Consider the following 14,000-nt stretch of genomic DNA (forward strand, 5'->3'; position numbering starts at 1 on the left):
AAAAGCTCTATTGTTAAAGATATATTGCTGGGTCCAGCACATTTACCCCCAAATCCCCATCTCAAAGATTAACAATAATCCTTAATACAATCATTGAAGCATATTTTTTGTTATTTTCGAAGAAGGTATTTGAGACAAGTGGAATTCGCACCATGGTGATTCTCAAAAACTTAAAGAATCTATTTGAACTTTTGCAATCTTTTAAAGGAAAAAAAGTACCATTCTGTCAAACTTTTCATTTTACAACTGTGACAGAGATGATTTATAGAAGCCTTCTAGCATGTTGTTGGCTCTTGGTCTGAACGTGTCATGATGGTTTGAATGTGTTAATTGAGATTATCTGAGCCAATCTGGGCTGATCCATTGTTATAATAATTAAGTAGACGAAGGTTATCATCACAGCCTTTCCTTCAGCTGAGTTCTTTATTTCACATGAAAAATCAAACGTGTCTGACAACTGGAGTGTCTGACAAATGGGGTACAATCGTTTTGTGATGGGTGCCCCTAGTGGAGCAGGATGCTTCTTCGCGATAGCTGGTATCATAACTATTTGGAATCGTGCAATGGACTCTGCTTTTATCAGAAACTTCTTATGATTATGGAAATGTCTTTTTGTCTCTTGTATTTAATAAAGGGCGGTGTAACACCCTCCGTGGTATCTCTCCCTCACTCGCCCGATTCATGAAATAATAGTCGTACCATGGACGCTGCCGTGTTCGAGGTCGCTGCTCTTTATGTCAGTCACTGGTTTACCAAGTAATGCTCGATTATATGTGCATGTCGTTGTTATATAGCTGGAATAATGCTTCGAACATTCACTCCAACATTCGACAGCTGAAGGTCAGTGACAGGCAAAGTACACACGGAAGTACATAGCATACGCGTATTAGTTTCGGAACCTTTTCAAACATAGAGGAATATTCGAAAGATAACATATGATTAAAATAAATAAATGAGAAACAAATGCTGTAATTGCATCAGATAATGCTCCACATGATGCATCAGATAATGCTCCAGATGATGCATCAGATAATGCTCCAGATGATGCATCAGATAATGCTTCACATGATGCATCAGATAATGCTCCACATGATGCATCTGATAATGCTCCACATGATGCATCAGATAATGCTCCAGATGATGCATCTGATAATGCTCCACATGATGCATCAGATAATGCTTCACATGATGCATCAGATAATGCTCCAGATGATGCATCAGATAATGCTCCAGATGATGCATCAGATAATGCTCCAGATGATGCATCAGATAATGCTCCACATGATGCATCAGATAATGCTCCACATGATGCATCAGATAATGCTCCACATGATGCATCTGTTAATGCTCCACATGGTGCATCAGATAATGCTCCACATGATGCATCAGATAATGCTTCACATGATGCATCAAGTAATGCTCCACATGATGCATCTGATAATGCTCCAGATGATGCATCAGATAATGCTCCACATGATGCATCAGATAATGCTCCACATGATGCATCTGATAATGCTCCACATGATGCATCTGATAATGCTCCACATGATGCATCAGATAATGCTCCACATGATGCATCAGATAATGCTCCACATGATGCATCTGATAATGCTCCAGATGATGCATCAGATAAAGCTCCAAATAATGCATTTCACTGCGTTTTAAGGTTTTCATAATTAGTGAGACGTTTTGGGCAATTCGGTGTATAAGAAATAATTGCTTCGTGATATTGCAAATACTAAATTTGGATTACATACTAAACAGGTGCTTGTAACACAAATTCAACTTCCTGTTTTCCATTAACAACCACATCAATGTATCCTCGTATTCAGTACAGATTTCAAAGGATCTATGGAAACAATCACGTTGAAGTGACGTATAATAAGCTCATGGTATAGCGACCGTGGGGGTGAAATGAAGCATAAACAGACAAAATGAGCAAACACATATTAGATCAACCGAGGGATAGTGCAGCAAGTCACTTTCAGTAATACTCCCTTATATCCATGATCCTTAAATTAATATTGAACCACGATCCCTTAATTACTATTGAGACATTATTCTTTAATTATTATGGAGCCACGATCCTTTAATTACTATTGAGAAATTATTCTTTAATTAGTATGGAGCCACGATCCTTACATTACTATTGAGACATTTTTCTTTAATTATTATAGAGCCACGATCCTTTAATGCCTATTGAGACATTATTCTTTAATTATTATGGAGCCACGATCCTTTAATTACTATTGAGACATTTTTCTTTATTTATTATGGAGCCACGATCCTTTAATTACCATTTAACCATGGTCCTTAAATTATTGTGTCGTGACCCTGTAATTATTATTTGGCAAGATCCATTGATTACTATTTAGTCATGATCATTTCAAGTTAATAACTGGCTCGTGATCCTTTAAGTAACTGAGCCATTATCCTTTAAACGTTATTGAGCCTTGCTCCTTTAATTACCATTTAACCATGGTCCTTTAATTATTGTTTCGCGATCCTTTCATTATTATTTGGCCGGGATCCATTAATTATTATTTAGCCATGATCCTTTAATTACTAATTGTGATTTTGTAATTAGTATTTAACCATAATCATTTAATTACCATTTGGTTATTATCCATTAATTACTATTTAGCAATGGTCCTTTCATTTCACCATTAATTACTATTTCGTGATCCTTTGATTACTATTTCGAGGCTTACTCACAAAAGCAGGCCTCATTTTACTGATAGAGTCATGATCCTTGAATTACTATTTGGCCATGGTTCATTAATTACTATTTCGCGATCCTTTGATTACTATTTCAAGGTTTCACTCCCAAAAGGAAAAAACGCAAACGCGCTGAAACAACAATTACTACGGTTGAGTGCACAATGGGATCAAGTATACATCATTCATGCCAGAGTTGGTCCCAACACCTTCCCTCTAGTGTTCGCCCTTTTGTCAGATCGTCAAGCAACAACCTATTGCCGGCTTTTTCGACAACTGAAGACAGAAGGGTGCAGCAGGGTTTCAAGTCTGCTATTGAGTATTTAGATGCCTGTGGACACTTGCTTCGTCTGGGATAGATACACTGTAAAAGTTATATAATGTAAAGTGTACATTACCAGAAACTGTCACAAAGTGTTGTTACAAACTGTATAAAATTTATCAAATGTAAAGTGTCATTAAATGTTAAGTATAATATTAAAGTATCTATTTAAAGCTGCTTTGCTTTGTTTGTCAGATCTTATCTGGACTATTCCATTTTAAAGTCTGAGGTAACAGGCATAAGGATTAGTGTGCACTCAACCGTTTAAAGTGTTGTTATAAGCTGTCTAACTAATGGGAGGACACCTTGTATTACTGTCCTGGGATTAGGCATTGGAGATTAGCCATGTACTCTGACTTCAACTACTCTGTCCTGGGATTAGGCATTGGAGATTAGCCATGTACTCTGACTTCAACTACTCTGTCCTGGGATTAGGCATTGGAGATTAGCCATGTACTCTGACTTCAACTACTCTGTCCTGGGATTAGGCATTGGAGATTAGCCATGTACTCTGACTTCAACTACTCTGTCCTGGGATTAGGCATTGGAGATTAGCCATGTACTCTGACTTCAACTACTCTGTCCTGGGATTAGGCATTGGAGATTAGCCATGTACTCTGACTTCAACTACTCTGTCCTGGGATTAGGCATTGGAGATTAGCCATGTACTCTGACTTCAACTACTCTGTCCTGGGATTAGGCATTGGAGATTAGCCATGTACTCTGACTTCAACTACTCTGTCCTGGGATTAGGCATTGGAGATTAGCCATGTACTCTGACTTCAACTACTCTGTCCTGGGATTAGGCATTGGAGATTAGCCATGTACTCTGACTTCAACTACTCTGTCCTGGGATTAGGCATTGGAGATTAGCCATGTACTCTGACTTCAACTACTCTGTCCTGGGATTAGGCATTGGAGATTAGCCATGTACTCTGACTTCAACTACTCTGTCCTGGGATTAGGCATTGGAGATTAGCCATGTACTCTGACTTTAACTACTCTGTTTCTTGTTGTCAACATATGATAACCCTTTGTTCTTTACGCTGCATACAATCTGATAACAAATTCGAAAGAAATATGTAAAATATTTAAATATGTCATCTATTCTAAATACAAGAAATTTAAACTTCAAAGGATATCGGGGGGGGGGGGGGGATAACACTCTGTGTAGACTAACCACACGTTCTTGTATCTTGTTGAGTAAAACATGTACTGTTATTTATTATTTTAAACAATTATACTTTGATTTTAGTTCCACCACCATCTGTGTTCATGTCTGACCTACAGGACCTCTTCCTTGGTATTATGGATACAGTAAGGGATGCCCGGAAAGCGGAAGGTCGAAGACCGCGCCATACAATATGTCAGAAAGATGACACTTGTACTCGTAGGTACCCTGCCTAGCGCTCAGCATTAATGGGTGGAGCAAGGACTACTCTCCTCGAAGTCAGTCTTCTTTGTCTCGAAGTCAGTATTCTTTGTCTCGAAATCAGTATGCTTTGTCTCAGTAGACTAGCCATGTTAAACTGTGGCATGGTGTCTCCAACCCGGTAGTACCATAGAAGCATAGAAACGTTAACTCCTGTCTTTTTCTGTGAAGAAACAAATGCACTGTTTTAATAGGGTTTAGTTGGCACTGTAGGGAATCGAAAAACGATCTTTCACAAAAATGTAAACACATTAAAAATATCAAACTTAATACTTCTAATACTTCTGCCAAAGAATATTCTTTAGTACAGCTTATAGTGTGAAATTCCCTAGAAGAGAATTACTGCATTTTGAAAGGACAGAAAATTATCGTTGATGCTTTCGTTTGGAACCCAACGGTGAAGCCCATTCCGGTGTCCCCCGCTGCTGGAATATTGCTAAAAGCGGCGTACAACCAGACTCACTCTTCCACTTTTGATCCCAGAAGGCATGAATGCTAATCTCAAGGAATGTATCAAGGCGTGAGCAGTAAGAATGTTGTCCAAACTGGCATACAGTACATATCATCATTAACGGCAATGTTAATATTCATGTTCAGTTAGCAATGACTGTATAATGACCACAGTAACTTTGGCGTTGAGTACATCACATTCTGTTGAATTACTATTTATCCTTCTTTAGTTTAATACAATCGAAACAGGAATAAATCAAAGAATAAGTGACTGAGTTGTACCATCTGCTAAAACTCGAAGTTGTATGAGTGAGTGAATTTTGATTTAATGCCACATGAATCGTACTTCCTTAATGTCACGGCGTGGCGGCTTAGTGTGAGGTAGACCTGCAGGGATGCACGACTTAGATGTTTCCATTTTTCATAGAACACACGCACACTGGTATTGTTAACCATCATAATTGGGCGACGCTGGGACTCGAACCTACGACCGCTAAATCTGGGCACGTCCCCTAAATCCATGTTAAGTTTCTTACAAAACAACTGGCACGAAATCGATTATTTCATGTTTGAGTATCTTTATTTCCTTGTTGCAATTTACATTCGGAAGTGTAATGCTGTACATCATGCAGGTGGATACAAAATTAATTACACAAAATCACATGACAAGGCGTGTAAACATATGACAAGGCGTGTAAGCACATGATTCAGCGTGTAAGCACAAGACAGCCATGTCAAAGTTTTACATCCTGGTGATAGTCTAACACAAGTGTTTACAAATAACCTGGTTGCCAAGGAACACCTTCAGATGAGCTCATTCTTAGCAGGAAAAGTGGAATGATCATAATTAGGTTGTATAAACAGTATACAATGTGCCTCAACAGCTGCCCTGTTATTTGCATATTGTTCGCAACTAAATTGTTCACAGTGAAAAAGTTAACAGATACTATAAACGCAAATTCCTGCATTCTGATTAGTCACGTGTTATTGTATTCATTTCCCATGAATGTAAAACATTAAGCCACGTCCAATGAGGCAGGCGCATTGTCCAAACTACCCTTTAAAACCGAAGGCCGAGAAGGAATGAAACAGCAAACTTGCAGGTTCGCGTCCGGTTTTTTTTCAGCTCGCCTCGGTTCCAAATCTTTCATGTCTTCGGGTTTCATTTCTGACCAGCATTAGTCCAACTGTGTCTTCCCGTTCTCGGGGAACTAGTGTTGTAACTGATCACGTCATTTGAAAACAGCCGACCTTCGCCCGAACATATTTGTCCCGGTTCGTTACAGTCTGACTGTTGCAGTTGTTTGACAGGTCCTATGAACTTTGTTTTGATTCTACACTCCGTTGAATGGCTACTGACTTTGTAGGCGAGTCAAATTATGTGTATAAATTAAACAATCACCTGATTGAGGTCATGCCACAGTATGTATTCCTACACCTGGAATGTTTACCAATCTCGTTATCTTTTATGGTTAAACTATTGTAGATAAAACATGTTTTCGTTGTCGAATTTAATTATGACATTGACTGTGTATTTTCTTTCGGTTCATTGAGGTCGAACAACGTTGTGCAAACTTTTGTAAGAATCCGCTACGCGGATTCATACAGTTTGCACATCGGGTTTTTCGATTCATACCTCAACGAACCGAAAGAAAATATACAGTCAGTCCTTAACTTAAGTGTTCTACAAATAATGAGTTATTGAAATATTAAGTTACAATGTAAAGTGTGTATCATTTGCATCTTAACTGTTCAACAATACTATAAACGCAACATGGGCTATGAAAAGTTACAATGTGAAGTATTCGTCATTTGCATCTTAACTTTTCAACAAATACTATAAACACAACATCAGATATCAAAAGTTACAATGTAAAGAGTGTATCATTTGCATCTAAACTGTTCAACAAATATTATAAACGCAACATGAGATATAAAAAGTTACAATGTCAATTGTTCGTCATTTGCATCTTAACTGTTCAACAAATACTATAAACACAACATGCGATATAAAAAGTTACAACGTAAAGAGTGTATCATTTGTATCTTAATTGTTCAACAAATACTATAAACGCGACATGAGACGTAAAAGCTACATATGATATGAAAACGTACACTGTTAAGTGCTTATTGTTTACAATTTTCTGTTTGTTTGCTTGTATTTTTTTCTTTGTTGCTTAACGCCAAACGCGCATATTTCCAGCCATATGACGGTGGCCTGTAAATAATCGAGCCTGGGTGAGGCAATCCAGTGATTGATATGATGAGCACCGATCCATGCCGTCGGGGTAGGCTGACACGCAATCAACCAAATCACTGCGCATGAATCCCCATCTATTTGAGCGCCTGTTACGACCCAAGGAACGTGCTGGGTCGGAGGTCAACATAGAATATAAACGCAACGTGTACGAAAACCTACGATGTGATGTGTGCGAGTGATTTTGATTTAACGCAACTTTTAACAGTATTCCAGTTATGTAACGGCGTGGCAGCTTGATGTGAGAGGAAAACCCGGATAGTGCTTATCGTTTGCACCTTAACCTCTTCACAACTGCCACGAGTTCCCTGCGAAACAGGGGGTTGAAGAAGCTGTAAATGATGGGGTTGAAGGCACTGTTAATGAAGTAGGACTTGAAAAAGAAATAGAAAGCCCCGAACTGTGGCGTGTCAACTTTATCAAATAATTCCTTGTTGACCGCTCTGGCAGCCATGAGACTAAGATGAGGCAGGAAGCTGAGTACAAATGTCAGCGTTATCAAAAACAACATCAACGTTGTCTTCTTTATCGCTGCCTCGCTCTTCGCGAGTCCAGGGGGTGATGTCTTGGGTACGCGTTGTGACTTCGCGGCATCGTGTGTCGGGACTTCCTTCTTAGATGACATTTGGCTGGCCGTTTCCTCGGCTGATTGTGAGGATTCGTATTCGATGTGACTGTCAGTGACACGTTCAGTCGATGAGGAAGGTGGCTCCCGTTCGCCACCAAAAGACGCATTGTCCTCATAAGATGCTGTTTCAGCCTCTTTCCGTCGAGATTGCGTCACAGACTCAGTATCAGTTGCAACACATGGACTCGAATGACTACATTTTACAGATTTTGCCTGCAAGGCCTTTCTGTAATTCCGCTGCTTTCGTATCTGACACCATATAAGCGAATACAACACACTCAGTGATACCGTCGTTGTCAGAAAAATTGTTAAATTAATTCCATTATAAATCAGTGGATATGGAGTCCCAACATAAATGTCAGGTGTGCTACAATCCGATCCATTAATTGATGCAATGTCAGTGGTAACGGTCCGTGGCCCATAGAACACACTTGCAGGAACCCCCACCACAACCCCGAGTGTACAACAGGCACCTATGGCCAGCTTGGCAGAGCGGATGTCCATCTGTTTCTGTAATGGCCGACATATCTTCTTATATCTGTCCACGGCGACGGGTATGAGAACTAAACCTGAAGACACTGACGTAAACGTTACAAACACGCGCATCATTTTACACATGACGACGTAAGACCCAAATGTGTAGCGATAACGCATATCCGCTATGTCAAATGGACAACTTATCACGCAGTTAATTAGATCAATGACCGCAAGAGACACAATGAAACATCGGACGGTACTCGACTTGAACTTGACCAGATACACAAAACAGACCAGAGAGTTGCCGATTATGCCTGTTGCCATCAACACCGACACCAACACGATAGCTGGTAGATATTTGTTGGCGTAGAGGTCATCATAACGACGTAGGTGGACGTTGACGTCGTGGTCGCTGAAGGTTGTGTTTGTGCCTGACATTAGAGATCGTTGCCCAGTGTGGACGAGTTGATAAATACCTAGAAATAGTTTGAAAAATGACAATGGTGTTAGAGATGAACCTGTACTCGATGCATTCAGCACGAGCCGCCAAGTATCAACTTTGACACTCAGAAAATAAGAACATATTACCAATTAATTAATAAACAAAATATTGAGATCTGAACAGGTTTGAAAATAACAGGAAATGTTTGAAAGAAAGGATTATGCTTCAGACTGTTGAACAAAAAGAAATTGTATGCCAATATAATATCATTTAAGTAACATGAAGGAACGGCAAAATAATTATTATTATGTAGCTATATATTATATATATTATCCCAAAAGTACGGGAAATGATTTACAGATATCTTTAAATACTTCCGGCCTGCCCACATATCCGTAAATTCTCCCGGTTCCAAACCACGCCCAGCTTGTGCAGGAACTAGTCTCAACAGCACGCCACAGACTTCGCGGATGAGTTGAGGGGACTGACTATGACAGCAGTGATCAATTTGTAAACAAGGTCTCCGAGGTGAGAAGAAAGTTTCCACCATAGTCAGAAACATTACCCTCAATACTTAACAGACGGAAGTATTTGAACATATCTATAAATAAGCGGAAGTATTCAATAATGGCAACAAATGAAGTTTCAAGATACCTTAAATTGAATCACTGATATCAAAACCAAACATGACTTTTTGATATTTTGATATTAATCGAATTTAAGATATCAGGATTCTTTTGAAGATATCAGTAATAAGCTTCATCATATCCTTAATTCATTTCGTGATATCTTATATAGTATTGCCTATATCTACAAGTATCTGTATATAAGATATCTTCAATTCAATTCACGATATCTTCACTTCAAGATATCTTTTAAACAATTGAAGATGTCAGTAATTCCAGAACTTGACGTGTTGTGTTATAAAGGTTTTGCTCAACAAGGTACCATGCTCACACCATGTTACTGGTATTTGTTCTCGTTCCAGAGAAACTATAACATACTGTTTATGTTAAAAAGATTAAGTAAAATGTGATTTTCAAGCAGCCATATTAAACCCACAATCTGTTCATCGCAGCAGATAATCGCATGATCTAAACATGCCCCGAAATCTCACTGCTTTTCCTCCCCTCCCAATCCTTCTTATCCGTTAGTACAAGTCTTAACTAAAGCATGTAATGTTTAGAATACTTTAATTTGTATCCTATGTTTTCACTTTTACTTCACTCTTTATAAGTGTGAGCTTTTCTAATGTTTTAGATGTGCTCACAGGACCTCAGATATATAAAAACGTTGTCAAGTTTGACAGGACTTGCGTTCGATTTTAAAACCCCGGACGACCCATGTGAACCTGCGTTGTCCATGGTAAATTCCAAGTTAACCTTGGTTGACCAATGTTAGCACATTAACTGCGTTACGTCATATTTAGGTTAGCCTATGATGCCCATACCTACTGAACCCCCGAAGGTGCGGTACTCCGTCATAATCAAATGACGTCATCGTTAAAGCTGTTTCGTTTCATCTATTGATTCAATCATGAAGAAAGGCATTTTAATGAATTTATTATACTAGTTATTGGAATGAGTTAATTGGGTTTAACGCCGCGTTTAACATTATTCTAGTTATATCACGGCGTGTCAGCTTAATGTGGGAGGAAAGCCCGAAGTGATGCAGGTCTCAGACGTTTACCACTTCGGTGAAACCCGCGAGCACGGGTATGGTGCTGACAAACCTAGAAACATAATCGGGGCGAACCGGGATTCGAACCCACAATCATAGGTTTCTGGTGTGCCCGAGGGACGCAACTCTGCAAAGCGAATCGTGGCGCCTTAGACGACTGGGCCACCCGTGCCCCCACTAGTTATTGGAAGTATATGAGTATTAGGATATGCATCAGGGAAATTTAACTTTAGAATTAATAATGAAACTTTGATGATCATTTTGTAGCTTTGTTTCAAGTTTTTCGCGTCATTTTGAACTTTTTGTCGTTTTACATGCATTAAATAGAAAAGGTGCAATGACAGCTTTGTCAAGAAATTATATACTTTTTAGCTTCACGTAGATATAGCAATACACATGACTGTTGTGTTTCTCCTCTCCTGTCCGCCATTTTGTATTATATCTAAGGTTGCATTTTATGGGTTTTATTTGGGATACCGCCCTAGGTTATCCCTGGTTAACACTGGTGAACTTAGATTGAGTCAAGTCAACCCTGGTTGCCAGACACGTGGTAACATGGGTTGACTCAGGGGACTCGAAGTTTAACAGTCACCTGTGCTAATAACATATATTACACAATAATAAACATATAACTCGTACATACCTGAAACAAACCAGGGTAAACTCAAACACGATGCCAGCAGGGGTGAGAGACACAACACAACGCCATGCCCACGTAACCAGGAAGGTGAACCCAGGTAAGCTTCGTGAGATAAAACCCGCACTGTTAAACAAACACCTTAAACCTGCCTACGAATGTCATGTGATGAGTCGATTTATAAATACATGTTATAAGAGGCACATCTTTTGTGTCTGTTGCCTTAAATTTCTATTCCTTCAGCAAACTGCGGTTGTGAGTAACTATTTGTAACTGTATGGTTTATATTCATAATAGTGTTTACATGAGATAACAGAAGTATATTAAAGTCAAAATGCGTATTATGTTTTTCCTCAGTGAGCAAGAATGCGGAAACGACACTGTTACACGTTTGAAACGAGTAATCATATAATATGAAGCGGAAAGAAGAGGTATGGCTCTTGTCCGTAAAGTGACTCAGCGAGCGGTTTCGCGGAACTGCATTCTTGATGCAATGAGCTGGTTGACCCTGATGAGTAAATACTTTAAACCGCCAGGCTAGATACATACACACACATGCACATGCACACACGCACACACGCACACACGCACGCACGCACGCACGCACATCAACGGCATGCGTCATTTTGAACTTCCCTTTACATCAAGCTGGCTTGTCATGATATAGTCTATAGGGTAGCAAAAATGTTATTCAAAGCGACGTTAAACCCTTAAATAGTCCACATGTCGTTTTCAAATGCATATAATTTTCTCGATTTTTTAACATTTTATTCAAGAAATTAAACGAGTTGTCACTAAGGGGAGAAATAAAGTAGTGCTTCAGCCTCACAAAGTCATGCAGTGAGTGAGTGAGTGAATATTGTTTACCGCCAGCACTAGTCCAGTTGTATCCAGACGGCCTGTAAGTAATGAAGGCAAACCAGTGACTGAAAGCATGAGCATCTATGATACGCAGAGCCTGACCACACGGTCCCTTGTGTAATTGATACGTACATGCATGGAGCTGTTCTATATTGAGGACCTAATCAGATCCGGAATCCCCACTGGGTAGTCGCCAGAGGAAGACAGATGTTCCGAGTTTAGATATACATCAAGCCGAGAATAAAGGTACATAACAGGGACAACTTTATAGCTTATGTCATAGAAAAGAATACTTATAAATTGCAAAAGTCATACATGTAACAGAATCAGCTGCCAAGCATATGTGTTACTAAGACAAAATTGTTATGAATGAGCAACTTCTTTATTACAATTGGGAAGTTGCTCATCCATAACAATTTTGTCTTAGTTACCATTCCAACTTCTAAATGCCACTCAAAGAAGTTATACGTCGTCTTCACGGAGATGTGGCAATCTCAGCCATCAACCAACTGAATCGCCCAATTGTAATAAAGAAGTTGCTCATCCATAACAATTTTGTCTTAGTTACCATTCCAACTCCTAAATGCCACTCAAAGAAGTTAAGCATATGTGTGTTGGACGTTTCAACTTCTCGCTTTACACTCATCCTGCTCGAAGTAAGGTAAGGGACAGATCACATGATACCTGCCCGGAGAGCGGAAGGTCGGCAGTTCGTTCGCCGGCCGCCTCACACCAAAAAACGTTAAAAGACGATACTTGTTGTTACCCTGTTTTGACCACAACATTAAGGTAGACACAATTTTATGGATAACTTCTTTAATTCTGTGAAAAGCGACGTTCCGGTATAGATCCTTATACCGTTGTCAAGCAAGACTGAACGAGGGCCATTTCTCAGTATTAAAGAAGTTGTTATCCATAAAATTGTTTCTACCTTGTCATCCGTCAACTTCTAAGTAACGCCTATCAAACAATTAAGGGAGATAGAACAAGGACTGGTCGGCTCGGAGTCAGTATACTTTGTCTGAGTGGGGTATCCATGTTGAACTGCCGTATGGTATCTCCGAGGACTAGCACAATAAAACCAGCATTAGTCCGGACTAAGTACAAGCAGCCATCCCATTTTTGGAAGGATTTTCAAACATACAATTCTTTTTCTCCCAAACACTCATGAGTGAGGTCGGAGGTCGGTCCCTACCGATAATGTAGTGTGATAAGGGTGTCTTGAGGCCTGTGTCACTTTCTGTTTCCAGGGCAGACCAGGTCCTCAATACCCTATGTCGTAGACGTCTAGTGGTTACAGTATGTGACCTGACTGATTGTGTGCTATCGTATCACGCACAGTCGGTAATGCAAACAACGTGTTTGTCTTGTCCAGACTCGATAATGTTCAGGCTGCCTGAACACTATTGCTGACTGGAGTGTTAAAACTTCTTACATGTGTCAGGGCCTTTGAGAACCGGGATTGTCTGTGTGTATTTGTAGTTAAAATTTCTCAACTGCTCACGAAAACAGCATTGTGAGTATCGTTCACGTATGTGTACCATGAACTATTTGACGTTTTTTCTTCGCTGGTTTGTTGTCTTCGCAACAGAGGTGTTCAGTCTATATGACGGCGGCTATGTTGCTGCATGTACGACGGCACATGCTGTCGCCGGCGCATGACGTCGCTGGACATATATTGTCCTATTCTAACCCGGATCTTCACGGGCTCACATTGTTTACACTACATACGTAATGCAAAATGTACTGTGGTAACCTGTAGCTCATCCTGAGATTGACGAAGTCTTTCTTGTCCCTGTCTTGTCATGTGCCGCAACTCGTAGTTGTAGTTATTGAATGAGTGGTTGGGGTTTCGTTTCACTCAGCTTTGAGACTGCCTCCGTGGTCTAGTGGTAGAGCGTCCGCCCGGAGAGCGGAAGGTCCAGGGTTCAATCCCGGGCCGCGTCATACAAAAAGACGTTAAAAGATTGTACTTGTTGTTACCCTGTCTGGCGCTCGGCATTAAGGGGCTAAAACAAGGACTGGTCGGCTCGGAGTCAGTATACTGTGTCTGAGTGGGGTATTCATGTTAAACTGTGGCATGGTATCTCAGTGAG

General features: G+C 39.9%; 1 protein-coding gene across 1 annotated transcript; it reads right to left on the reverse strand.

The window, feature by feature from the left end:
* Window positions 1-7,444: 7,444 nt before the first annotated feature.
* Window positions 7,445-8,722, reverse strand: LOC139459633 (G-protein coupled receptor 84-like). Its single transcript, XM_071241225.1, has one exon. The coding sequence runs from the start codon at window positions 8,720-8,722 to the stop codon at window positions 7,445-7,447; it is 1,278 nt and encodes a 425-aa protein (XP_071097326.1).
* Window positions 8,723-14,000: the final 5,278 nt, after the last annotated feature.

This window comes from Haliotis cracherodii, unplaced genomic scaffold, assembly GCF_022045235.1.
Source record: "Haliotis cracherodii isolate W230 unplaced genomic scaffold, xgHalCrac1.p SCAF_1, whole genome shotgun sequence".
NCBI classification, from domain to species: domain Eukaryota; kingdom Metazoa; phylum Mollusca; class Gastropoda; order Lepetellida; family Haliotidae; genus Haliotis; species Haliotis cracherodii.